This window comes from Buteo buteo, chromosome 7, assembly GCF_964188355.1.
Source record: "Buteo buteo chromosome 7, bButBut1.hap1.1, whole genome shotgun sequence".
NCBI classification, from domain to species: domain Eukaryota; kingdom Metazoa; phylum Chordata; class Aves; order Accipitriformes; family Accipitridae; genus Buteo; species Buteo buteo.
Window position 1 is genome coordinate 21,510,709 of NC_134177.1, and position 25,719 is coordinate 21,536,427.

Genomic DNA, 25,719 nt, shown 5'->3' on the forward strand with positions numbered 1-25,719 from the left:
CACGGCGTAGCCACCATTGTTTGGTGCAGCATGGCTGAGTCCTCTCGCAGTGGCTGCTGTAAGTGCTTGTGTGGTGCAGGCGGCTGATGGAGAGTTGTCTCAGCGGTGCTGTGCAGCTGGAGACCACGTGCCTGGTGTCTGTCTTCTAACATTTAGAATTACTGCATTGGGAAAACTCCAGCCAGATAAAATCTCCCTTGGAGGATGTGGACTTTGGCCTTGGAAGGGTCACGCTCAGCACAGGTTGGAAGGGAACAGCCTGGTGCATGATGGCATAGATGCCACCTCCGCGATGCTAGCCCAGCCTGGGGTGGCCTTGCCTCTGGGCAGCCCCCAGGGGATCCTGCTGCACTCTCCCAGGGTTAGGTGCCTGCCCCCCGCTCCTCGCCCTGTGTTGGGTGCCTGGGGGACACAGGAAGGTGAACCTCTCAGCAACTGAGTGGAAGCTGCCTCATGCGCAGGCTGGCCTCGTCCAGGGCAGTGGGGAGAGGGGCTGCACTCTGCTTGCGGCCGGCTCTGGGAGGGGTGTAGGTGCGAGGTGAGCAGCAGCAGCAGCAGGGTCACGTTGCCCGCAGTGACTGGCTGCCAGATCTCTGGTCCCCGCTGTAGGAACCGTCGGAGGACCACGCTTGTGGGCTGTCCGGGGGGCTGTGCTTTCCTCCGCTTCTGCCAGGGCTGCAGCTCTCCTGTCATCATGGGGTCAGTCCTCAGGGTTTTAAAAAAAAAAAAAAAAAACACACAAGAAAAACAAAAAAAAAAAACCAGAACAAAAAAACCTGAGAGGACAGCACAAGCTACAGACTTGTAGCCAAGGTTGCTACACTGGGGAAAAAATAACTAAAGGTGGGGGTTTTTTAAGGTTGTTCAGATTGGCTGCGTGAAAAGCTCCTGCACTCAGTTTTATGTTGTAGCTTTGCACAGGAGGTCTGCGTGCATACCTGCAACTGTACCTGCATGCACAGTTACAGTGGCTTAAGCAGAGTTTGGATTTCACGTCATAGTACATTTGTGCTCCAAGGTCCCATTATTTCTGTTTTGAACTTCCCAGGTTTGTACCCAATCATGGAGTAAAAGTGCTCTGAAGTGAGTCTAGGCTCTTTGCCTAGTGGGATTGTATTTGTGTTTCCTCGTGTCATTCATGCAACAGAAATATATGCTTAGTGTGTAGAAATACTGGTTTTCTCATCAGAGATAAAAGTTAAAGATGGGGAACTCCTTTTAATTTGCAGCAGTCATACAGTCGTTATTAACAGGAAGCAAAGATCTTACAACGTGAACATCAAAGGAATCTGGCGCTATTTGGAAACAGCATTTGGTGCATCACATTAAATTCTACAACTTGACTTTTAAGAAAGGCTCAAAAGAAAGCTCCCCCCCTCTCCCCCCCCCTCCCCCCCTCTCCTTTATTTATCACTCTCAGGGGTATTACAGTGAGTAATTAGATTGGACCAGGAGAACAACTTAATTTTACAAGAAACTCATTAATTCATCCTATTTAAAATCTTCTCATTTCACCCAAAACCCAATTATGCTTGTAGTGGCAATGATCTGGAAAGGCATTGTCTTGTAGGTATTGGGGGGGCCACTGGGACTCCCGTGGTATTCATGTCGGGGAGACAAGGGTGACTCCCTTTCTTTGACTTTTAGGTCAAAAGAACTAGTCGCTGGGACAGCTTGACAATTAGAAAACCCTGATGAGCATTTGGAAGTAAAACAGCTGTACAATAACAGAGGGGTTCATGGTGCGGGGCAGAAAGCTCATCAAAAGAGACTATCCAAACAATTGAGTTCTATAATTAACACACAAAAATCTGTTCAGAAATGGTAATAACAGTAAAAGAGAGCTGAGAAGATGCTGCCTACTTATGTGGCAGATGTGGTTTTGTTACAATCTGAGAGAGAAAATCCATCCTCTTGAATAAGAACAACATTAGAGGGAAGAAATAAAAGTAACTTTTTGTTCCTAGGGGTGTAGTTAAAACATGAGCTTAAAATATTTCCAGACAGGGAAGAGCTATAGAAAAAAGTAACCAGTGATGAAAGGCATGAAATATGTTATCAAAGTATTTTTTCAAGCCTTTAAACACAAATTTCTTTTCTCATGGAAATTTATAAACCTGACACTGAAATATCTTTTCTTAAATTATTTGCTTTGTCCTTCATTTCACCAAGAATACTATTTTAGGGTTTTTCATTGAAGTTGGCTTCAATCATTGCCTTAAAAAAAGTTTCCCCTCTTCTGTTGTGTGTGGAGGGATATTTGATTCAAAATTGCATCTCAGGGAATTCTGAAATTTTCATGAGTATGTAACTGATATATTTTTCTGCTTAAAAAAATGGACACTATTAAATGCATAATTTCTGAAATTTCTGCTAACTCCACAGATTTTTAGCTGCATTATTCACTTGCCTGTGATAATAAATGTTCTCAGTGGTGCGCTGGTCCCTTTTGGGAAGGAGGGGTGCAGCGGGAGCATAGTTTGTGTTCAGTTGCTGATCCTGTCCTGGTTGAGGGCCCTTTCCTCGCAGAACTCATTTGGAGATCGCAGCCTTCAGCAGTGATCTATAGGGTGATGGCTCCGCAGTCCAGCGTTCCTGTGCCTTTTCCCTACCTCCCCCTGTAAAGAACTGCCATTCCACTAGTCTTTTTTGCTGCTGCTGCAAAGAAGCTCTTTAGAACATCTATGTCAAATTTTCTTCTAATATAAGTTCACTGACTTAACTAGATTTACGTGAGCAAAATGATGTTTCTGTGCTTATTCACCCCATTCTTTTTATTAACTCCTAATCTGGAAAAAAGTATTTTTCTCAGTTGTGAGTTCTCTTCTTCAGCAGAGGCTGAGGCAGCAGGTAGAAACTGTTTCTTAGGGCCCTGGTCCCTGGTTGCCAGTGCTGCTGCAGGAGCTTCTGCCCAGCGGCTGTCAGCTCAGGGCTGGCTCACCTGGACCTTTCGTGTCCCATCTTGTGCTCAGAGCCCAGGCAGCCTCACCGGGCTACAGAGTCCCTTCCCTCCCCAGTTCAAAGTCCTGCTTAGCCTTCTTGTGGGTGAAGAGCGGAGTGCGGCCTCTGTGGCACTACTAAAGTCTCTACTTGGAGCTCGCTGAGATTTTTTTTTAAGATATGCATTGCATTTTTTATGATTTAGGAACTTGTCAGCAAAGAGATTGGGATGGTCTCTTTATCCAAGCCTTTGCAAGACATTACACTCTTTTTATTTTCTTTTTTTAACGAACTATTAAACATGTCAAGCCTTTACCAAACTATTATGGAAAGATTCATCGCCATTTCAACAAGGACAAAGAAACAACTTAAGAGCAAGCACTGTTTTTTTGTTTTTTTTTTTAACACCTTTAAATTTGCAAGAGTAATTTTTTTCAAAATATCCCCCCCCAAATCAGAAAAAAATGTAGCTTATTTAAAAACAGTTAAAAACAATTTAATGCATATATTTTGTTGTAGCTGTGACTAAAAAGAATGTGACTAGAACCCCATCCACTATGAGATGAGTTTTTAAATTCTGAAATTACTGGCTGAAATTTTCTAATAGAAAATTCAGCATTCGGAGAGACCAAGCAAGCAGACTTTCCAGCCCACACATGCTTTTTTGCCTTTTTTTTTTTTTTTTTTTTTTTGAGAAAGCAATGAGTCTGAAAATCAGGTTTTAATGAGAAAATGGAGTTTGAAAAACAGCTTGAGAAAATCTACATCCAGATTTGACTGAAGTTCCATAATTCTTCAGAGCAGCTTTGCAGTTTTAACATATATCATTCTGGTAAATTAAAAAAAAAGAAAAAAAAAAAGGCCTATAATAATAAGGGCAACAAAGCTGGTGAGGAGCCTGGAGCACAAGTCTTATGAGGAGCAGCTGAGGGAACTGGGGCTGTTTAGTCTGGAGAAGAGGAGGCTGAGGGGAGACCTTATTGCTCTCTACAACTACCTGAAGGGGGGTTGTAGTGAGGTGGGTGCTGGTGTCTTCTATGAAGAAACCAGTGATAGGATGAGAGGAAATGGCCGCAAGTTGCAGCAAAGGAGGTTTAGGTTGGATATTAGGAAAAATTTCTTTACTGAAAGGGTTGTCAGGCATTGGAACAGGCTGCCCAGGGAGGTGGTGGAGTCACCATCCCTGGAGATATTCAAAAAGCGCATAGACAAGGCACTTCAGGACGTGGTTTAGTGAGCATGGTTGATGGTTGGACTCGATCTTAAAGGTCTTTTCCAACCTAAATGATTCTATAATGACCATCAATATTTGACAAATCCTGTCTCACTTTAAGAGAAATAGAAATCAAATAGATTTTAACATTAGAACTCAAAAGATATCAGCATAATTATTTCAAACTGATATCCATTTAAAATCAACTATATTTGTTCTGAGGAAAAACTGTAAATTTTTTCATGCTGAAAATATTTTTGTTTGAGAATTTTCCTTGGATCTCGTGCAGATGATTGTAACCACAATTGTCATGCTTGTGGGTGATCTGAATGTGAGAAAAGACTTTTTTTCTCTCTTTAAAAAAAAAAAAAAATCAAACCATCAGAAAGCACTAATTAAGGAAAAGCTAAGGAACTGAATTCAAAGTTTGCATTGCACACGTGAACTCATCTTTTTACAATGGTATCTTTCAAAAACTGTGTAAAACCCTATTCGTGCTGGGTCTCACCAGCAAATCCTTCCTAGAAAAGCAGCCGCGTGAAGATTTGTCGTGAGCAAGCAATAAAGACTTTCAGGGAACAGGTTCTGTACAGGCTTCTTGTTTGCCTACTAAATCATTAATCTTCAAAAAAAGCCCATCTGTAGCCTTAACAGGTGCTGGTTATAATAGGTGTGTCAGCAGTACTTCATGCTAAGAACAGTTTTTACAGGATTAGATTAGAATTTTTAAGTGACGGTACCATGGAGCTCTTGGGGGCAAAGAACTACTGGTTTAATGCAACACATTCTCTAATGTCCTTTTATGCCATGTGCTGAAATGTGGTGAATCTCTGAGCACACTAAAATGAAGAAAACTGAGTGTTCAGGAGCAAGTGATTTTTGAAGCAAAATGGCTGTGTGTGCTTTAGGAGCAGCCACTGCATTTGGAGAGCTTTTTTCAGGTCTTGAAATATTAATGATCTTGGCTTAATATAGCAGAAAACAAAATACAGTGCATGAAACAAGGAGGAAAAAAAATAATCCTTGAATTACAGACTGTTGACCTTGCACTGCCCACTGAATCCATCTATTCCATTTTAAACCGCTGAGTATGAAAAGAAAATGAGGAGGAGCAATGGTCACAAAATCTTTACCTGTGACATTTTACTACCTTTCCAACAGCACGTTATAGCCCAAGCAGGATCTTCAGCCTTGTACTAGATTGTTTATCATATAAGTATTTTAATACTAGGAAGATGCTAAGGACAGCTCTTCACTTAATAATTTCTGTGAACTATGAAGTTCATATTAGCAGTAATGTTAGAGGTTACTCTTTTTTAAAAAAAAAAACCCAAAACTTTGAATAATAGAAAGAATTTTGTGGATAAGAGCAATCAGCCTGGTCTCCTCTTGTATTCTGTTTTTCCATGCCTTGTCTTTATATATGACAGCAAGATTCTGCCTATTGGTGTCTGTCCTGGTCATATACAGGCTTAGGTGTATTTCTGATCTGAGCTGTGCCAGTGAAAACTGGGAATAATATCTCAGATCAGCATCTGCCACTCGACTGCCGCTACTGTTAAACCAGGCACAAGAGGACATGTAGTGATAGTATAACTCACCAGATACTGAAAATCATATCAAAAAATGAAAGGTAATTTTCCATGTGTGTGGTGGTTTTGGGTGTTTTTTTTTTTTTTTCTTCCCCTGGGCAATTCACATCACAAGCAGAATAAGCTATTTTATACGAGTTGCCTTGTGTACTGTGACTGCCTGGTTGATAGGTCATACCCAGTGGGTTTGTATTTGTGTTCAGGGACTAATTGTCTCTGACGTGGGGAGGCTGGGTTTGACCCCCGTGATTCTTCCTGCCAAAGCTGTGGTTTCTGATTTTAATTGAAACCCCAAGGCCATTTGAAGTATGGCTAAAAAGCACCTTGGAAGTTGAACCTTATCTAATAATGTGATGCATGTAAACTCTGGAAGCATAAATCTTAGTCACTTTAGCAATGTGTTTTTATAAGATCCTCTGGTCCAGTGACAGCCAGAGCGAGCGAAAGCGCAGACTGATCTCCCAGCGCTCTTACAGATGGTGCACGGCACGTTGTAAAGTTAGGACTCGTTAAGGAAATCCCATAAATGGCTTTGGTTAATAAGAGTGAAGTAACTTGCTGTTTTATAAATGTGTTACTAAAATCCCTCTCCGTTTCCCATTGGAGGGCTTCATACAAGAAGGAGGGAAAGAATGAGGGGGACTAAGGGAAGGGTAAAACAGAAAGAGCAAACCCTGGCTGTGCTGACGCTTGTGCCCCACATACTGGAGCCTGTGCATAGCAGGGGAACCCTAAAGGTAGCATAGGTGATAAATGACGAGACGGGAGAGTGAGTCACACAGTAAATACTAGGAACAACCTTTCCTTTTTACATGTTTGTGTGCCTGGGTACATTCTCTGTTTTCCGTAGTGCTGAAAGCCAGTGGTGATGGTGGGCTTTTATCTCTAGCCAAGGGAGAAATTTCTGGGATGACATACCTGTTAGCCACTATTAAAATGTGTTATTCATGATGCTAGTGATTTTTTTCCAAGTAATGTAAAAGTAGCCATTTGTGTAAGCATTGCATTTATGAATATGATGTCACCAAAAGCTTGCCAACTGCATGTGGGACCTGGTGGCAGTGGTGCAGTTACTGCTATGCCCTGGCTTCGAGGAGGGGAGAGCGTTGCTGGTTTCCTCCCTTGGGGAGAAAGAGCCAAATGAATCCTGCCTTGCCAGTAGGGAGTTGTGCCATTTCCGGGCATGTTAGGCTGGGGGCCTCGCTGCCAATCCCAGCGGGTTCCTGTCCCACTCCCTCTTAAAAATTGGCAGTGTCTGACTGTCAGCTGCCATTCCTTAAGTGGTCATAGAATAAACCAATTGCACCCCTTTTGTCATGCTGTGTGTGTGTGAATGCAGGTGGACATGGGTTAAGCGACATGCAACTCCCCAGTAAGCACAAAGAGGCAGCTGATTTTCTGGCGGTGTCAATAGAAGAGTATAATTTTTTTTACCATCTCCAATCCAGCTTTTAAAATGGCTCTTGTTGGAATGAGAAATCAGTGTCCCCTGACATAGGATTACTCATTAAGAGTGTGATGATTGTTAATTCTTCACCTGGGGCTAAGAGGACATCATTAGATGTCTTTGAAATGTCTCCTGCCTTGATTTTGAATAAGTAAGCTAGCAATTTATGATCACAGCCTGGGCAAGTAACATTCTCCCTTCCTGTTCCTCTATCTAGCTTGCAAAATCGGATACTACAAGGCTCTCTCGACAGATGTTGCTTGTGCCAAATGCCCGCCTCACAGCTACTCCATCTGGGAAGGCTCTACCTCCTGCACCTGCGATCGGGGCTTTTTCCGAGCTGAAAATGATGCCGCCTCCATGCCCTGCACTCGTAAGTTGGTCTTTGAACAGTCTCTTCCTCTTTTATCATCCATGTCTTCTCCTGTCTTTCTTTCACTGGGCATGTAGGAAATACTGACCAGAGATCTGTGTCTCTAAGAAGTGTCCCGCTTCTGAGAGCAGCATTCAGTAGCTCTTGCAGCCCTCTGCAGACACAGTTTGTATTTTGGCTCACACTTCTGGGAGAGAAATCATTAGTTCTCAGCCCTAAATTCCTAACAGCAGCATGGTTGCGCTGACCCTTGAGAGCCTACAGTCTAAACAAGTCAGGAGACTGGGAGGAGAGAAAGCTGCAAAAGAGGAGTCACTCACACTCCTCAGTGACAGAGTTGGAAATAAAATAGCGGTCTAAATTCCAGTGTGAGGACCTGTCCAGTAGATCACAACTTCTTTCACCTCTTTAAATATATTTGTAGAAATTGTGAAAGCTTTTCTCATAATTGTATGACCTAGGGTAAATAGGTCATATTTATAATCTCATTATATATCTAATTTGCTCAAAATATAGCTGGTGACCCTTAGGAACATGAAAGTGTTCCTCTGAAAGGTGTGGTAATAATAAATCTTAAGCCTTAATGAGACAAACACCCAAAGTATGGTTTATTTTATCCTTTGTAGATAATGACATCACGTACAGTAAATGGAATTTGCTTTAGTTCCACCAAAATGCCCTCAGCAGGCAGAACAAGAGGCATAGTGCACTGAGCACACCCACGGGGTTACTGGAACAACTCCTTGTCTTATGTGCTGGTTAACGCCTCACCCAGCTGAAGACCTGGGATTCCAGGCATGCCCTGGTGTTAAATCATGATCATCTAGTTCTTCGGTTTTCACTTCTATAGGAGCAGAGCAGTTTAAAACAGTAAGTGAAAGAGCTGTATTTTACCAGGGGATATCCATGTGTGGCTTTTCATGAAAGCTGTTGGAAACGCTTCCAGATTTTTGGAGTTCAGCTGTATATTTATGTGGAGAGCATGTGTGTGTGTGTGTGTGTCTGTGAGTGGCAGAAGGCTAGGATATTTCTTTTGTAACATTTTAATATATTCCAAATTAATTTTGGAGAGATGACTCACATTTATTTAAATCTTAATTTCTCCCTTACAAGGCAAAACCAAAGTATGTCCATAACTAAGCCAGCACTCATCCCTTACCCACACCCCCTTGATTCCAGCTCTTCTTCAGTGATCTCCTCCTTTTCAGCTGTGAGTTTTTGCTGGGTGGTGGTTAAGGAGGTCTGGGCATAGCCAGGAGCAGCTGCTTTTGCTTAGTAGGAAAGCAGTGAGGTCCATATATCCCTTGCCAAACACTGACTGGGGATGGAGATCTAACTGTATTGTGAAACCTGCTGAAGTGGGTAGAAACATACTTTTTATAATATAGTTTACACTAGGAGATATAAAGCTTGACTATTTTGATAGGAAAAATGTCTTTTTACAGCAATAAAACTATCATTTAGAAGGTACACCCTAAATAACATTATACCAGCAAAAGTTTCTCACAAAGCCCTGGTCCTGGTGAGTGATATCCTGACCAAATTGAAATCAAATTAGTAGTCAACTGGTTGAATTTATATAGGCATGTGCAGTGAGTGAAGTATGAGGAGAGAGCAAAACACTTCCAGATGGGGGAATTGTGAGCAAATGATATGTGTGTTTGCTTGTATTGCAAAATATACCCCTGCAAGCTTAGCCCTTTTTTGTCAAGTCTTGGGCCTATTTCTGGCACCCTTCCCCATTCCTGTCTTCGGAGGTCAGTCAAAGTTGAAGTCCCTGATCTTGGTCTTTTACCCTGAAAATATGAAGAGAGAAGAAGAAAAGGCAAGGGCCATGGTGTTGGCCTCAGTCTTCATCTCTGCAGCATTCCGGGAGGACTTGCCATGCAGAGGCAAGCCAACACCACAATCCCACAGACACCTGGTCTTGGAAAACAGGCCTGTCTCTGGAGGTCCCATTTCATAGCTCTGAATTTTCCTGTAGCTTGAGGGGTTCTTTTTCTGTGATCCATGGTGAAGGAAGACACAGAGGTTATTTTGATCTGGCTTGTGGGGCAGCTTTGCTCCCCCACTCACTGCTGTGCTCGCTAATATCCCCTCTTTGAGGTCTGCCTTAGCAGTGTTTGAACGTTGGTACAATGGTGGTACCTGCACAGGCACAAAATGCAGCCCAGTGCGCGTGGTGCGCCTCTGCGTTGCGCAAGGAGTGGGGTGCAAGGGTCTTCTGGGGGGCTGTTCGTTTGCCGTGTTCCTCATACTGAGTAGCCTTCTGCCCATGCACTTGAGGCAAGTGACAGAAGGTATTTAGAGGGCCTCTGGTGAAGGAAGCCACTCCGGAAGAAGCACCCCATTTGTCTGCCTTTCCTGACAAGACGTGGAGACAGAAGGGAGCGTAAACATCAAAGGTTCTTTCGGACAGATTCAGACTCTAATCAGTTCTTACCAGTTGGTTAAACCAGGTGACAAACCCAATTCCCCTGTGCTGACAGCCATAATAATCAGTCACCTTCTTTGTTCATTATGCTCTCTTTAACCCTGGTATTCTCATTCAGCCCTGCATTTAGTAATCGCTCAGTGTGACGGTGCACTAATGAAGAAGTAAAACACAGTATCTGAGATCCATTCTTCTAGCAAAAAGATAGACTCTGCTCCACTGGCTTGTAAAATCAGGTTTCTGTTCACTTGGAAAACTATTAGACCAGGTGAATAAAAGTAACATTGGGTAATATGGAGAGAACACCTGGAATGGACTGCAGATTGATCCTTTCTTTATTATTTCTAAACACTCTTTAAGATGAAGAACTTCAGCCTTCTTAGGATGTGTTTTTGTAAAGCTTTGACCCTTGGCTATTGATTTCCTTTAGTAATAAACTGGCTGGCCTCATCACTTATCTCACCTTCTAGGTTGGGGGAGGAAGACCGTTATGACTTTCTATTAGCCTGATTGTGCTAGTGGATGAAAGGGAATCAGAGAATTTCCCTTCCCTTTCCTTTCTCGCAGTTCCCATGGTAAGTAATAAAAGCAACACCTACTTCCTGATGCACTGGTCAGGAGAGGTGCTCCAGAATTTTCTCGTTCTATAACAGCACTTTCTGACATCTCCATCCACTGTTGAGTTGTAAAAACTGCGCCTAACCTTCAGGTAAGCCAGGCATCCAGTCTAAACAAATAACTCAAACTCTGGTTTTAGTGTTCTGCTCTGTTTTAGCTCTGCTAGAGTGAGTTGTTATGTCTGGCTTAAAGCTTGTGCAAGTAAGAGCAGAATGTGGTGGGACATGAGCGTAGGAGATGGTGGAGTGGGCTGTGTTGGAAGGCCAGGCAAAGACACGGTGACATACACGTGCTTACTGATGCTTGCCTCATGGGGGATAATCATCCATGTGTCTTGTTGCCACTGAGGAACAGAGCCGCCCTGGATCTGCCGCTTTGACCTAACAGGAATTTAGACTTTCAACTCTGAAGCACAGTGGCCTTGTCAGCTGTGTGCTTGGGCATGGAGATGGTATGATTGACCTGTAATACACTTGACCACAAACTGTGGAAAACGTGGATGCCTTTCCCTTTTGGAAGCATTGCAAAAATAACGTTAAGGCAACTAGTCAGACCTTTGTTATATTTCAGTACTTGCTGAGAGGATGGGCCTTTCCTAAGGTTAGCAATCTAATGGAGAATAAGTTGCCTTACCAACACACAAATCCATGAGGCTGGAAAACAATGTCTCAGTCATGGTCCTCATCTCTGAATTTCCTTCTCCTTATGGAGATATTCTGTGAAATGCAGCCTGGTACAGGCAGGTGCAGTTCCCACCCAAGTTAATGGGCGTTGGTCCTGCGTCCCCACCGTTAATGAGTCAGGTTCTCTAACTGTTTCTTAACAAACAACGCTCACATTATGAGTGAGAATGGGATGGTTTTGTATTGTTTATATTGTCTGTTCAATTCAGATTATTAATGATTTTTAATTGGGAGCCCTTTACAAAAGAGAGATTACCAGCATAGACTGTCCAGCTTGAAATCTGTCTCAGTAAATGACCCTGAATAATTTAGTCCGTTGTGCCACCCAAACAGTAAATGATTGATTGATATTTTGGCGTGGCCTGAAATATTTCTAAAACGGTTGCATTTAGGACAGTTTATACCGGAGAAGCTTAGAGATAATGAGAGCAAATTTAGTGAGATACAAGAGAAGAGTGCCTGCTTTAAAAGGGCTTTCTCCAGTTTAGGTTATCAAGAAATCGAAAAGCCTAACTTCAAACAGCAAACATCACTTACTTGTCTTTACATTCGCCTCTTCTAATTGAATTTAGTGCACTGCTGTATTTCCTCCAGAAAGTATATTGTTTTTAAATTACCATTTCAGTGCTATTACTCAAGGCTCCCGCTTCTAATGCTTTCTGACAGTTATCAGCATAATGAACCATAATGAAATGATGAGCAATCTACAGTGGAAACTCAATGTGGATTCCACTAGAGCTGTGTGACTGTGGTGTTAAAATTTGAAGGCACATTAAAAAACACTGTCCTTATTTGTTTCCAAGGTCAAGGCTTTTAAAAAGGTCTGAAAGGTCCAAACACTTCAATTTTGTAAATGTTGCAGTCTAATATATGCCCTTAGTGCAATCTTGTGTTGCATTTAATATATCTCAGAGATAAATATTTGACCTGCATTTTTAACAAAGAGTGAATTTACCTACCTAATAACTGTGCTTGCAAATGAGTAATTACACAGGAGCTGATTATTTGAGCAAATGTTTATTATGATTGCTTAGACTTCTAAATAAACAAATGTGCTCTTTTTTTCCTTCAGCTTAACTTGTGCTCTTCTAAATTTCCAGACAGACGCTGATTATCACTTTTCTAGCTTTTAGAAGAATAAGAAAGTAGGGTACAACGTGCGGTCAAACTGGCTAGTATGTTGTAGGTAACTTTGCACTGGCTTTGCCATGCTTCCTTCCCAGGGTTTGCACACTTGTTCTGGCACTACTTCAGTCTAACCTCTGCTGTTGGAGCCCGTTCTCTATAATATGAAGTATATGTCAATACAGCCTCTGATCTTCAGAAGTTAAATTTATGACATAATAATTCTTCCACTTCTTTATATGTGTCCATACTTTAAATAAATTATTTTGTTCTGAAAACATCATATAAGGTTGTTCATTATGTAAACAGTACATCAGAATCCTTTTAAGGTGCAGTATGGCAGTTGCAAGAGCAGAGGGAACAGTGGGTAGGCAGTATGGAGAGAATGATTTTTCTTCTCCTCATAGGCTGGGAAAATAGACCATCCATCGCTGCCAGACCGAGAGAAAGGGATTGTGAGTGATGAGAATCTCAAAGGAGAAGGCTGTCTCCCCTCGTCTATGGTGACAGGCTGAAGGAATTGAGAAAATGTTGAATAAGAAGGGGAGTGGTTATGGCTTGAAGAGAAGAGACGGGAGTAATTTGACAACGTGTGTTCATAATCAGTAGACTTAAAAACATGGCTCCTTTAAATACAGCAACTGTTTATTAGCTGTCTTCTGATTTTCTGGCCAGAGCCTTAAATTAACAGAGACATTTACTCAATTAAGTGGGGGCTTTGATTTGGTTAGTCAGGACCCAGTTCTGTAGAGTTGTTGAAGTAAATTAGAGGGCTAACAGAATAAGAAATTCAGCAGTTGGGCCAATGACAGAACAACTTATTTTTCTGGTTGGATTTCTTTCCTGTCAGACTGTCAGATAACTTTCTGGTATCCACGGTGGAATAATTCTTTTTATCTCGAAAGAGTGAGTGAACACAGGTGATATTGTCTGCAGCACAGCATATTAGAGTAGCTGCAGTAACGTGTCTCAGCGTACATGGCAATGTGAAATGTTCTTATATGACGGTTTTTGGAAGAGAAACCCAGAGCCCACAGGCGTGGCACCTGCAAGCATCAGTTTTCCCACACCTCTGCCAGTGGTAACTGGACCCCTTCTCTTAACTGCCTTAGCCTGGAGAGAAGAGGAAATATCGATTGGGTTGTTCTCCAGGTGAAAGGAACAAAGCCTTTTGTGAAGCTGGTAACCAGGGTTCTTTTGGCAAGTAAATAGGAAATCGTACGTGCCAGTAAAATGAGCATTTTTATCATTGGCGCTGGTCCAAGATCCCTAGCTTGGCAGAACTCCCGCTAAAGTCAAAGGAGTCTTGCCCAAGTAAATAAATTAAGAATTGTTTACCAAATCAGTTGCCTTATTAAAACCCACTTGTAATGCTAACTGTGCACAGAAAGGACAAGGAAGGTGGAAATAGAGCAGATGACTGATATTTCAAGTGGCTGCTGCATCCTACAGACTGTTGACTTTGGTCTCACCAGTTGTAAAAACACATAATCTATAATGATAAATGGTCAGGAATAGCCAGGCAGACAAGAAGTGAGGGTTGTCCGAACTATCAGTGCTTGTGTAAATTAGCGCACAGCAGCAGGAGACCTGTCTACAACTGCCGAAAGAAGCAATTAGTGGCAGCAACATACACAGCTGTCACAGGAAAGTGTGGGCTTTATTTCTAAGCCTAAACTTACACAGCCCAGGTGTTTACTCTGTTATAACTTGTCTTTCAGATGGTTAAAGATCAACAACAAAGGCTTATCTGAAGGGCTTCACGGCTCACATGCTGAAACATTATTGACAGCTCCACAGTTGTACAGGTTTAATGAAGCTTTATGAGACAGAAAGAGGAGGCCAAAGTGCTTTTTCTTGAAGGCTGTGCCTGGCACCGCTTTTAGTGAGGGAATTTAAAGAGTTTAAAGACATTGATTATTTAATAATTACTTTCTTTGCATCCAGTCTGGAAATAGTAAACTCTGTGCTTTCACACTCAGCTCTGCCTCCAGGGAGATGAATTTTAGGATCATGATCAAGTTAAAGAGTATTGATTAGAACTGTTAAAGGCTGTCCGTACTGTGACGGCATCGTGAGGCCTTATTGAGAGAGTAGCAGTATGATCACATTGGTGAGGCTGGCAACACAACTAAAAGCCGTAGCAGAGTCGTACTGCCTCTTAGGGCCTGAGCTAGCCCCTTCAAAGGTACTTGATGTACTTCCAGTGACATTTCATTGCTCTCTGTAGATATGCTCCAAAGATCTTTGGAGTTGTTCATTGTACGGATCTTTTCTATTTTACACCTTTTTATTTGTTCTCTTTATTCTTGCTGTGTCGTACACAAAAGCTGCCTTTCAGCGCTTGTATAGCAGAAGATGTGCTAAACTTTTCACCGCTTCTGATAGTGCATTTCTAGTTAGGTTTTCTTGCTATTAGACAGTTGGATGCTTACTCCCAGGTGCCTGCTGCTCCTGCAACTTATCAAAGACTTAACTGCTCCTCTGTAGTATAGCCAAGGCCAAGTTGCTGATTCAAAACAGGCCAGTTCATACTAGGCTCCTTTTAAACGACAGTGAGTCATAGCAACCTTCCCTGTTGTATGAATCTTGTTTATTATGTAGCAAATTAGCTCAAGATTTTTGAATACCCTGAGTTCCTTTGGAAATCACCAGAGATGAAGAGGGTCAGCATCTCTGGAGCAGGCTCATGAAGAGGATCCTTTTGTCAGTCCCAGTCCAAAGCCCATTGAAGCCTGCTGGTCTGCCTGATTGACTTTGTTTAACAAACACCCATAGTTGGCACTCTGCTGCATTTAACAGTATGTTTATAGGGTTTTCTCAGTTTGAGGGTGAAGTTAGAAAGGTTTGAACAGCAGCAGGTTATTTTATTTTTACTGTTTGTTAGAATAATTTTTAATCCTTATCAAGCTAAGGTCTACTTTTTCTGCCTCAAAAAGGAGGTGGTATTTTCCTCAAGGAGAGTGTGGGAATGGTTAAAGAAGATAAAAGTCTTTTCTACATGCTTGAGGTTTTCTGGTGTCTGGTGGGAATTGCCAATGAAGCTTCCTTCTGATTTCATACTGTCAGGCGAACGGAGACCGAATGCAGGGTGACAGCCCACTTGAAAATAATTATCCATTGCCCTGGCTGCAGAGACATCCGTTATCTGATAGAGAAATGTGGTTTTACACACGTGCACACACAGACTGAGTAAATTTTGTTTTTAATCATTCTCTCCTTCCAGGGCTCAAAAGCTTCATCCTGCTTGGTACTTAGTCACATGCATATCTTTTGAAAGCATCTTTCTTTTCAAAGGAGGGTACATTTTAAATGCACTGGTCTGGTGACTGACAGGATGCTCATAATGAAGGCTTGCCTTCTGGAGGGTATATATTTGAAATATCTCCATTAGCACTTCCAGGGATAGTGTGGGTTTCAGCTTGCGTTTTTAATAGATGTCCTCCCACAGGTACATCTTTCAAAGTAATAAGTATTAACCATACCATAGGTTAGTAGTAAACAGGTGTGGTTAAAGTCCAAATACTGATACTATCAGTTTAGTCCTTAATGGGTAATGTTGCTGCCAAAATAATTCACTACCACTGTTAATGGCTGAGAACTAAGCTGGCACAAAAAAAGAAGCTCCTGGTAAGGAGCCCACTGCCAGGGGACACGCTGAGATAGGGGAGTGCAGGCAGGTGGCTCTGTGTGGCTAGAGAGAGCTTTATTTTGGGTGCCATCAGAGTGGGTTTCTCCTAAGTGTTAAATTCACTTTAAAGGCAGTAATTGTCAGAACCCTGTGCTGAGGTGCTTTCTGTTTTGTTTTGTGATGTTTTTGTTTTTCAAGCTAAGAAAATAGTGTATAATTGCTACTCAGGTCTGATAAAATTGACCAAACCAAAGCCCAGAACTTTATCTTCAGTGCTTTGTCCACAGGACCGCTGAGAAAGGGAAAAAGAATTTTTTTTTTTTTTTTTACTTGCCTATAGCTTTGGTGAACAAAAGGTGTTTGCCCAAGATTTGGAGCTGCTAGTTGTCTAAAAGTGGGATTCAATTCAAGTCAACCTGGGGCAGCAGAGAACCAAGCTGCAAGGTCCTCTATTTCTTGTCATTTTATGGGACAACAAAGTTATTCAGGAGCTGTTTTGCTAGGAATCATTTCTTTCTCTTCTCCTTTCATTGTCCTTTAATCCACGCCTCCTAACCATACACTGTTGCTGAACTAAATTAACTGGTTTAGTGAAGACAGTATTCTTTATGTCAAACAAGTCTGTCTGGTCCAGTTGTAGAAAACTGTAATTGAATTTACTGCATACACCCACAGAGACTTTCAGAGAAGCACCTTGCTGGGCAGATCAGTAACAAAAAAGGAAGATGTAAAACCAGGGATATTAAAACATTTGTCATAACCATTAAATACAGTTCCCCAGCACAGTGCACTTGCAGTTCTGCCCTCAGATCCCAGGGTTAGTTTCCAGAGGTATTTTTCAGTTGTGTAGATTGGTTGGGTTTACAGCTGTAGGGAGAAAGGGTGGGCTGACTTGGTTGGAATCTATCTGCATGCCCGACAAATTGTGCCTGTCTGCCTGTCTCTCTGGAGTCCCTCCATGTCTGGGAACCCACTGCAGTATGCCCTTTGACATGGGTTTGTGGTATATGGAGTTTGTCAACGGAGAGATGCTCTCCTTTGGGCTCGTGGCTTGGCGGCAGTGCTGAACTTGCAGTCCTGGTGCAGCCTGGTTAGACCCCGTCCTTGGGCTTGCCAAGGGTCCTGGTGTCTGTCCTTTCCCTTTGGCATGCATGAAGGACTGGGCGTGACCGATCCCTGAGGGCAGCAGGAATATTCACTCAGTTGCAGCTAATCATCTTTGTGCTATTTGCCTTTGAAATTGTTCATTGCATTCAGGATAGATTTTCTTTTTTCTTGGCAGAACAATTTTGCCACTTCCGCTAGGTTTAACCTCCTACAGTTGTACTATTATCCTGTGGTGGTGGGAAGAAAGGGGCTTTGGGATAACTTCCTCAGCAGGATTGCATCCGAACAACAGGCAAACTTTGAGCCAACAACCTCTGATTGTCCCTCAGTGTGTAGGGCAGCTGATTTAAATGCAAAATATTATTTTCCTTGCAAATAAACAGTTTACTGATGAAATGTCATTATGCGCTGTGTTAGTCTGCAGCCTTCACTTCACAGCCATGGCCCCTTGCCATCTGCACCCCACAGGTGCTAGTTCAGTCCTGGATAGTGAGTTCATTACAGGGTCTTCACTGCGGAACCTGTATGTGAGTCATTTCAGTCCTCAGACCGGACTGGATCCCTGGTGTGAATCACAGAGGCTCCTTAACTATGCCTACAGAGACCTATAATCCACAGAGAGCTGGCACACGGAGACGTCCTGTGGTCTGGAAGACAGGAGGGAGCCTGTCAGGTGTTGTGATATGTGCCCTTGTCATGGTTTTCATCAAGCCTCTTACCGGACTTGCAGTGGCGTGCTGGAGGCTTCTGAGTGGAGAGGAACTTGAGTATTTTGTAGGAAGGGAAGGAGAGAAATATTGATGGATGAAAAGTTAAAATGCAGCCTGAGATTGTGGTAAGAGTGCTAAAATACATCAGTCCTTTTAGTATAAGTAATGCGCATGCTATTAACCCCTTAAAAGCTCTAGTTTTCCTGAATATTCATTTGGCATAGGATACAACATTGTCCTTAAGACAGACAGATCTGTCTATATGTGGGTGAAAGAGACAGAGAGATATAATGGCTATAGCTTATTGCAGCAAGAGAAAGCCAAACAATCTGCATTGCCCAATACATTTAAGTAAATCTAACAGGAGGGTTGAGGAAGATAGCAAGATTAGCTTGACAAAGATTATTTATTGCTAAACAGACTCTTCAGTGTTTCCCTCAGCCCTGACACACACAATGAACTGCTCCACCCAGGGCCTTTCCATTTGCTTCATGGCTCAGTTGATTTTGATGGGTTTATTGTGAAGCAAGATTTATGGAGCCCCAGGAAGGAATAAAATTAAAAACTTCCGTTCCCTATGTTCCCACAGAGGAGTCCCCCGTGTCCCCTCATGGTGCTGGTAAATGGGCTGGGTGAGGGATCCAACTTTCAGGCCCCAAGATCAAACCATGTCCTCTTTGCAGTCCCCCAATGGGAGACATGGGAGCGGCTCTGCAGATCCATCTCTCAAGTTCTGTTGTTTTGGGCAAGGAAAGTGAGAGCACTTGACTTCCTAACATCATGAAATGAACTTTAAAATTGTTTTACAAAATAAAAATGTATAGATTTTTTTTTTCTTCTGTAGGGACTGTGATATTTTTAAGCTCTTCTGGGCTGTGTGGCAGCATTAGCTCTATGCTTCCAGAGTGCTGAATGGCTTGTGCAATAGTATGCTTTCATCAGTAGGAGTTATAAGAAAAATGCTGTAAATCCTGGGGTTCAGGGCAAAATCACAGACATTGGCAGCAGTTTCAGTGGCACAGCTCCTTGTTTCCCCTCTCATCTTCCCCGTAGCTAGATTTTTCTGCTGGAGGACAGAGGGTTTGCGTGAGGGTGGTGGTCGGGCCAGCAGGACACTGTCCCTGCGGGATTCTGCTGGCTGGGGTTCATCTTGAAACAGCGCTGACGTTTCTAGCCTGCCACGGCCCTGAAAGGGTTTTCATCTCATCTATCGGCAGCGGCTCTGTTGTCAGAAACAAAGCAAATCCTGATCACTATTGAAGGAGCAGATACGCCCTGTGTTTCAACATCTGAAACCAGGCCCATCAATCTGAAACTATTCCCCACTCCCTGTGCCAACAGCTCCATTGATGACTATGCTCCAGAAAGAAAAGAAATTGCTTTTCCCTCACTGTAATGTCAGCCCACCATTTGGAGACTCCCCCGCATCTTCCTTTTCATGCTGGAGGTGGTGCACTCATCTCTGTGACCTGCAAGCATCTGCTTCCCTGGTTTTCCGCTTCATTGCGTCTCTGTTTAGACACTGCAATGCCCTGTCCCACATACTAATTACTGACTTTTTGCTTCTGAGGAGCTTGATTCATTCTGGCACATTTTCCCATGTGAAACTGGACCTAGAGCCTTGGAAAATATCTTAATGGACATCAGAGTAAGTCTGAGTTTAACCCCAAACTGGCTGCTGTATCTGAGCTAAAAGGCACCTCTTTCAGACCGTAACTGTGGCAGTACGAACCTTCCTCACGTGGAGTACTTTGCCTCACAAATATCCCCCTGAAATGAGGGCAGCCCTGGCAGAGCTGGCCGTTGTTCAGGGAGGGGAGGTGTTTGCACTGGCACCACCTTATCTCAGCTCTCCTGGCTGTGCTCCGAGTCGATGCTCTTGCTCGTGTGATTGCAGCAAGTGAACTCTCTGTAAGAAAATGCCTTTTTCTTTTTCTTGCTGTAAAGCTCTTGCCGCCTCCCACAGGAGCAGTTTCTGTACAGTGCTTGCTGCTGCCAGGTACTGAACGGCCTCTGGGAGGACGGACATCCTCAGCTCCCATCGGCTCTGGCAGCCGCTCTGGCGAGGTCAGACCTTCGCTGCACAGCGTGGGCTTAGGCTTGCAGTCTGTTGAGGCTGCTGGTTTCCTCCAGAGGTTTTTATTTGTTCTTCTCCCTCCTTGACAGTGTGGAGGGACAAATGTTGTCACCTTGTGCACCTGCCTGCCCTGGAGAGCCCCGGTGTGAGGCAGTTTGGGGAATTTTGGGGTAGGTGGGGTTTAGATCAGTTGCTGCTCAGCAGTTCCTGTGCTGCTGCTTGAGTTCATGATTTCAGGAGTGTCTTCCACCTCATTGCACTCGGAGTGCATTTTTGAAAAGGAGGCTCTTGTATTTGCAGGCTAAGCAGAGACTGCTTTCTCCTGCCCAGGGGAGCTGGCAAACCCAGCTTTTGGGGGAAGGAGAGCTGGTTATGGGGCAGAGGCACTGGGCTGAGACTTGGGAGCGTTGTGACCGATGCCCAGATATGCAAGGCATGTCTTGTGTGCCCTTGTCTCACCACATCTCTCTCTACCTAAGTTTCCATATGATGAACAGAGACTAAACCCAGTTTCTAAGCATTTTTTGACCAGGAAATCTCTCTTACTGTGTTTGATGACTGATCTCTGAGTAAAAAGGTTCTGTCCTTAGGAGTCCTAAACGTTGCTAGTGTATAAATGAAAGTCATGAGTGGCAGCCCAGCGGTGCAGCAGGCAGGAGGGCTCCTCGTCACAGGGGCTGGCCTGGGCTCTCTCTTCTCCTCACAGTAATTCTACCTGTCAGTCCCGATTTAACTCAGAGACTGTTTCAAAGGTTTGGCAGGAAGGGAGGATTTCCCTCTTTTAAAAATGAATATATTAATTTCGTGTTTCTCAAGTGAGCACAGAGAAACAGTCCTTGCTCAGCTACTCTTGCAGCAGAGGCCTTTCATTTAGGTACTAAAGAAAAGTAGACACATTTGACCTCTGTGTAATTTAAGACTCTTTTCTTAACCTACCTGCATCTCCTAAAATAAAAGTACTGTGTCCTGTTAAACACATGTTACATCCTGGCGGCTTCAAGCACGGACCCAAGGACGTGATGCAGCCCTCAAAACCTTGTCTTCCACAGTGTGCTCAGGTCTCAAGCTCCCTTCTAGATGCACCTGATGAATCGAGGGAGCCAGAATTAATCTTCACCATAGTCATCTCTCAATGGCTTAACCTCTTTGCTGCTACACTTGAGTCACTTTGTAATTTCAGCATAATTTCACCGTAATGTATTTGGTTCCCATTTTAGCCTTTGACATATTAGAGATTATGATTGATTTGTTTATACACTTAATGCAACTATTGGTACTGGCTGAATTTTTTTCCAGTTTCATAACACTTGACAAGTTACAGGAATGGAAAACCTGGAATGAAACTTGCCAGGACTTTCTCTTTCCCTTCCTTTTCTGCCAGGAGATCTGGCTGAACTTTTTTTGAATTCCAACCATCAAATGTATTTTGATAAAATTTAAGAAGCTTTCACAAGCTTTCCTGTGTCTTGAATAAAAATTGTATTTGTGACTTTCTACAAAATTATTTCCAGTATTTTTCTGGTAATAATATTTGTATTTAAAGTTCTAACTATGAGTAATTATGAAGAGCTGCTATTTTTACTGTATTCCTGTTTGGATCATTACATTTTGCAAGCTTCATTCTCAATCTGTTTCATTTCTACTCAATACATATGTATATATACCTTATGTCCTGTACCAAAGTATTGCATGAGTAGTCGGAGTGCCCTTGTGGTCTACCCCAGAATAGACTGTCTTTTGATGATCAAGGAAGCTTTCTGTGATGTATAAAATACCCATCTGTTTCATGGGGTTGCTCCAAATCATTCTTGTGAAATTTAAGGATACAAAAAGCGCGTCTCACCTCGTCTGCATTGAAATTAGATTAAGAGTCACAGGATTAGCTCTTCTGCATTTTCAGTGTGTTTATTGGTTTTGGGCCTGTGGGGATTTAAGCATATAAATAAGATTTCTGCCTGTGTGTTGGTTACAGAGTGAGGCAGGGCGCTGCTGGAGGCAGTTTGCCCAGTCGGGCAGAACTGACCATTACAGTCCCAGTGGGTTGCTGGAGGTGCGGGGAGGAGCTGCCTCCTGTGGGCTCTACTCTGCTCCTGCCACCCCTCTCCTGCCCAGGGAGGTCCTCCCCAGCCTGCTTTCGGCTCTGTCCCCAAATCCTATAGTCTCTGTGCTGGAACAAGCTGGGAGCTGTTTGGCAGCATGTTTACGAATCTTAAAGTCTCCTGTCCCTGTGGTGCAAGAGCTGACCTTGCGTCTCTGATTCAGTCTTATTTCCAAGCTTTTTGTATGTTCTCTTGTTCCTGACCAGTTTTCTTGTATTGGCTCATCTTTCAGCCGCTCCACATATTTTCCTCCCCAGTTCATTCACATTCTCCAGCACTCTTCTATTGTAACCTTTACTCTCCCACCTTCAGAGCCTTAGTTCTGTGTCCGGCTTTCTACTCTAATCTCCTTCCTGCATCCCAAAGTGTCATGTCTAGCTCCCTGCTTGATGGGCTTCAGTGTTCACTGAATGCGATCTGACATAAACTTGTCCGGTAAATATTGCACTTCCATTCTTAAGAAAAAAATATCGGGAGATCAACAATTTCAATGAGAGTCTGCCTGTAGGTAACAAGGGGACCTTAAAAGTCTCAGGTGAATCAGGATTTTGTGCATTTTATGCTTTGCTTGGGAGATCATGGAAAAATGAACGTAAAATATGTAAATTTTAAGTTTTTCATAACAAGTATAAATAGTGAAAGTAAAAAAAAACCCACTCATTTAATTGCAATGCTGGGCTTTCAGGCTTATTTAAAGCTGGAAAATACTGTTAATTCATCAAATAAAGAGATCAGAGTTTGACTCACCAGTCAATTTTTCACCTTTATTAAGAACACAGAGAAGTAAAATTCTGTGTGGTCTCTGTTGTTCTTGACTTAACTGAGAGTTGCACATGCTCCGTATCACCCAGGACCCTAAGTCTGAAGATACTGTGTAAGGTTTTCCCAGTTACTAAAAACATGTGGACTTTCTCTTTCTAGGACCTCCATCTGCTCCCCAGAACCTGATTTCCAATGTCAATGAGACATCTGTGAACTTGGAGTGGAGCCCCCCGCAGAACAAAGGTGGTCGGGAAGACGTCTCCTACAGTGTGGTGTGCAAGAGGTGCGGTGCCAGCGACCTCAGTCGCTGCCGGTCCTGCGGCAGCGGTGTGCACTTCAGCCCCCAGCAGAATGGCTTGAAAACCACCAAAGTCTCCATTACTGACCTCCTGGCACACACTAACTACACCTTTGAAGTCTGGGCGGTGAATGGAGTGTCCAAGCAAAATCCCAGCCAGGACCAAGCAGTGTCAGTCACTGTGACAACTAACCAAGCAGGTAGGAACCTAAACACAAATTCTCTTCCTCTCTCTTCTGTCTGATTTTTAGGAAAGCTGTGATTTCCATTACATTTAGCATTAGCAAATGAATTCAAGGAGCCCTAAGATGTGGAACTGGGTCAAACCCTTATTTTCTGGTTATTTATATGGATAGCTTAAATTCTTGAGAGCTAGAAAAACAGAGGAGGGTTTGACTCCTGCAGCCGGGAGCAGAGCTCTGCTGCAGCATGCTGCAGGGACGCTGGGAGGCATTCTGCAGAAGTAGAACAGCACAGCTGCCCTGGGCGATGCGAGGGGAAGGAGCCAGGACCACCAGGGCCTCGGCCCTCCGTGGGGGAAACCCTGCCCATGGACACGAATATGCCCTTGGTGTTCACCAAGGGCAAAATATGCACTCGGGGAGCATGGGATTGTGCTTCTGCCCCCTTCCAAAACGGGCTGCATTAGATTCAAAATGAGGAATGAGTTGGTGCTCACTTGCCTGCCTGCTACTTCTCCTCTCCTGCAAAGTTAATTAGATTCTGTCCCATTGTTAAATAAATACCTCCTTAACCTTCTGCTAACAATGTTTCAATTGATCAGAGCTGACATTACTTTAGAAATCCTATATGAGCTTTCATCTTCATGCTGGCTGATTTTTTGCATTTCAGTCATCTAGGAGAGCGAAATCCTATTTCTGTTTATACCTGATTATTTCAGATACTCCAGGCAGTTCTACTTTTCTTTAGTCCCCTGTGCTCGACCTAGTAAAGGCTGCTGCCACAGATTGAAGTTTAGTTTTGATGATCATATGTATGATTTTTTTCTTTACTTACACAAAAACATTTCTTGTTTGCAGCTAGCTAGGGTTGCAAGCACATGGTTGCAGTTGAATTTTTAATTTAATGCACAAAATTACATACATTTGAATATGATACTCTTCTATATGCAAATTAGATATCCAGACTGTCAGACTGGCTATAGGACCGTCAAACCTGTTATCTAATTGCACACAGCGCTGATTGCCTTCAAGTCCCACAGACACTGCAGGCATTCAGCACCTTAGAGTGTAGCTTACGGGTTTATCATTTATTGTTAGATTTATGGTATATGGGACAATATTAATATTGTGTATTTTGATAGTACTGGACTATATATATATAATTCTGTTTCCTAGTGGATGCGCATGAAAAACAGGTACACATAGTCTAAATCTACAAATTTTAGCAGTAGTCCAGAACACTTAAATATTAACAGTGAGAGATATGTTCAATTTTGCAGTGACAGTTACAAGCAAAATTGTCAGGTCCACACTGAAGCTTCTTTGAAAACCCGGTCCAGTGTTATTTGTTCTTTACGCATACAGTTGACAGCATCCCTTGTAAATTATGATTAAAAAATTCAAACTATTGCTTTGCCTAGTGAAAAGATGACTAATAGAGAACAGGGGCTACTACAGAATCGCGGGAGAATGCTGTCATATGCTATACGAAAAGAGAAGGTTGACAACAGCAGCAGGGACAGTGTTTTTGTGCTATGAATGCCTAGCAAAGAGAGTATTTCTGACTTATTTTGGCATGTGTAAGGATTAGTGGATGCATATATGCATGAACAAGTGAGTGGGATCCATCTACCGTGTGAAAATTCTACCATCTTATGCTTTAATATGCAAACCGAAATCTGATTGAATATGCAAATAAAAATTGATTTTGTTTATTATCCATGAGTAGCAGTTCTTCACATCAGGAAATTTGTATTTGTGCCAACATTTCCAATTTTGAAACATGCCCAGTCTATCAAATGCTTCAGAGGGCTGGAGAAAACTGTGCTGGTACAAATGAAAATTAACTCCAAGGTGCTGGCGTTCTTCCTACGACTTTGTGTATTCTGCTGCATAGAAGATCTAAACAGAAATGTGTGGCCTAAACCTACAGATCTCAACTGAGATAAATAGTCCTTACATATGCAAATAATGCCATTGATTTCAGTGAAACTGCTTGCTTGAGTAAAGGTTTATAAAGTTGGACCCTTGGGTTTTACAAGTACTGATCTGTTTAATCATTGTAAATGTGTGTCTGGGGTACATTAAAATTTTTGTGCCACTCATTTTCTTTCACTATATTTCATAATAAAGAAATCATGTCACGATAGAGCACTGCCACAGACTTGGTTTTGGCCTTGCATCTTTCTTGCACTAATGTAAAGCTACCTTGGTTTCTTTGCAGCAATTCCTAAATTCAGATTAGAGCCAAGCTCCTCCTTTAATAACACTCTTTCCCTGTTTTGCTAATAAAAATGAAACTACCAACACTGAAAATCTGTAAACGACTTTACTGTTTTTGCTATCTATGATGGTGCTTTCTAACATTTGATAGAAAAAAAAATGTTGTTAATGTGGTTCTTCAGTGCTTTAGATACGAGCAAAACTT

At 42.7% G+C, this 25,719-nt stretch overlaps 1 protein-coding gene across 1 annotated transcript in view; it reads left to right on the forward strand.

Annotated features, from left to right (window-relative positions):
• EPHA4 (EPH receptor A4) overlaps positions 1-25,719 on the forward strand; it is a 108,632-nt gene that overhangs the window by 36,470 nt on the left and 46,443 nt on the right. The window contains exons 4-5 of the mRNA XM_075031879.1: positions 7,410-7,565; positions 22,971-23,309. Coding sequence (XP_074887980.1) covers positions 7,410-7,565; positions 22,971-23,309 — 495 coding nt within the window. The remainder of the gene's footprint in view (positions 1-7,409; positions 7,566-22,970; positions 23,310-25,719) is intronic.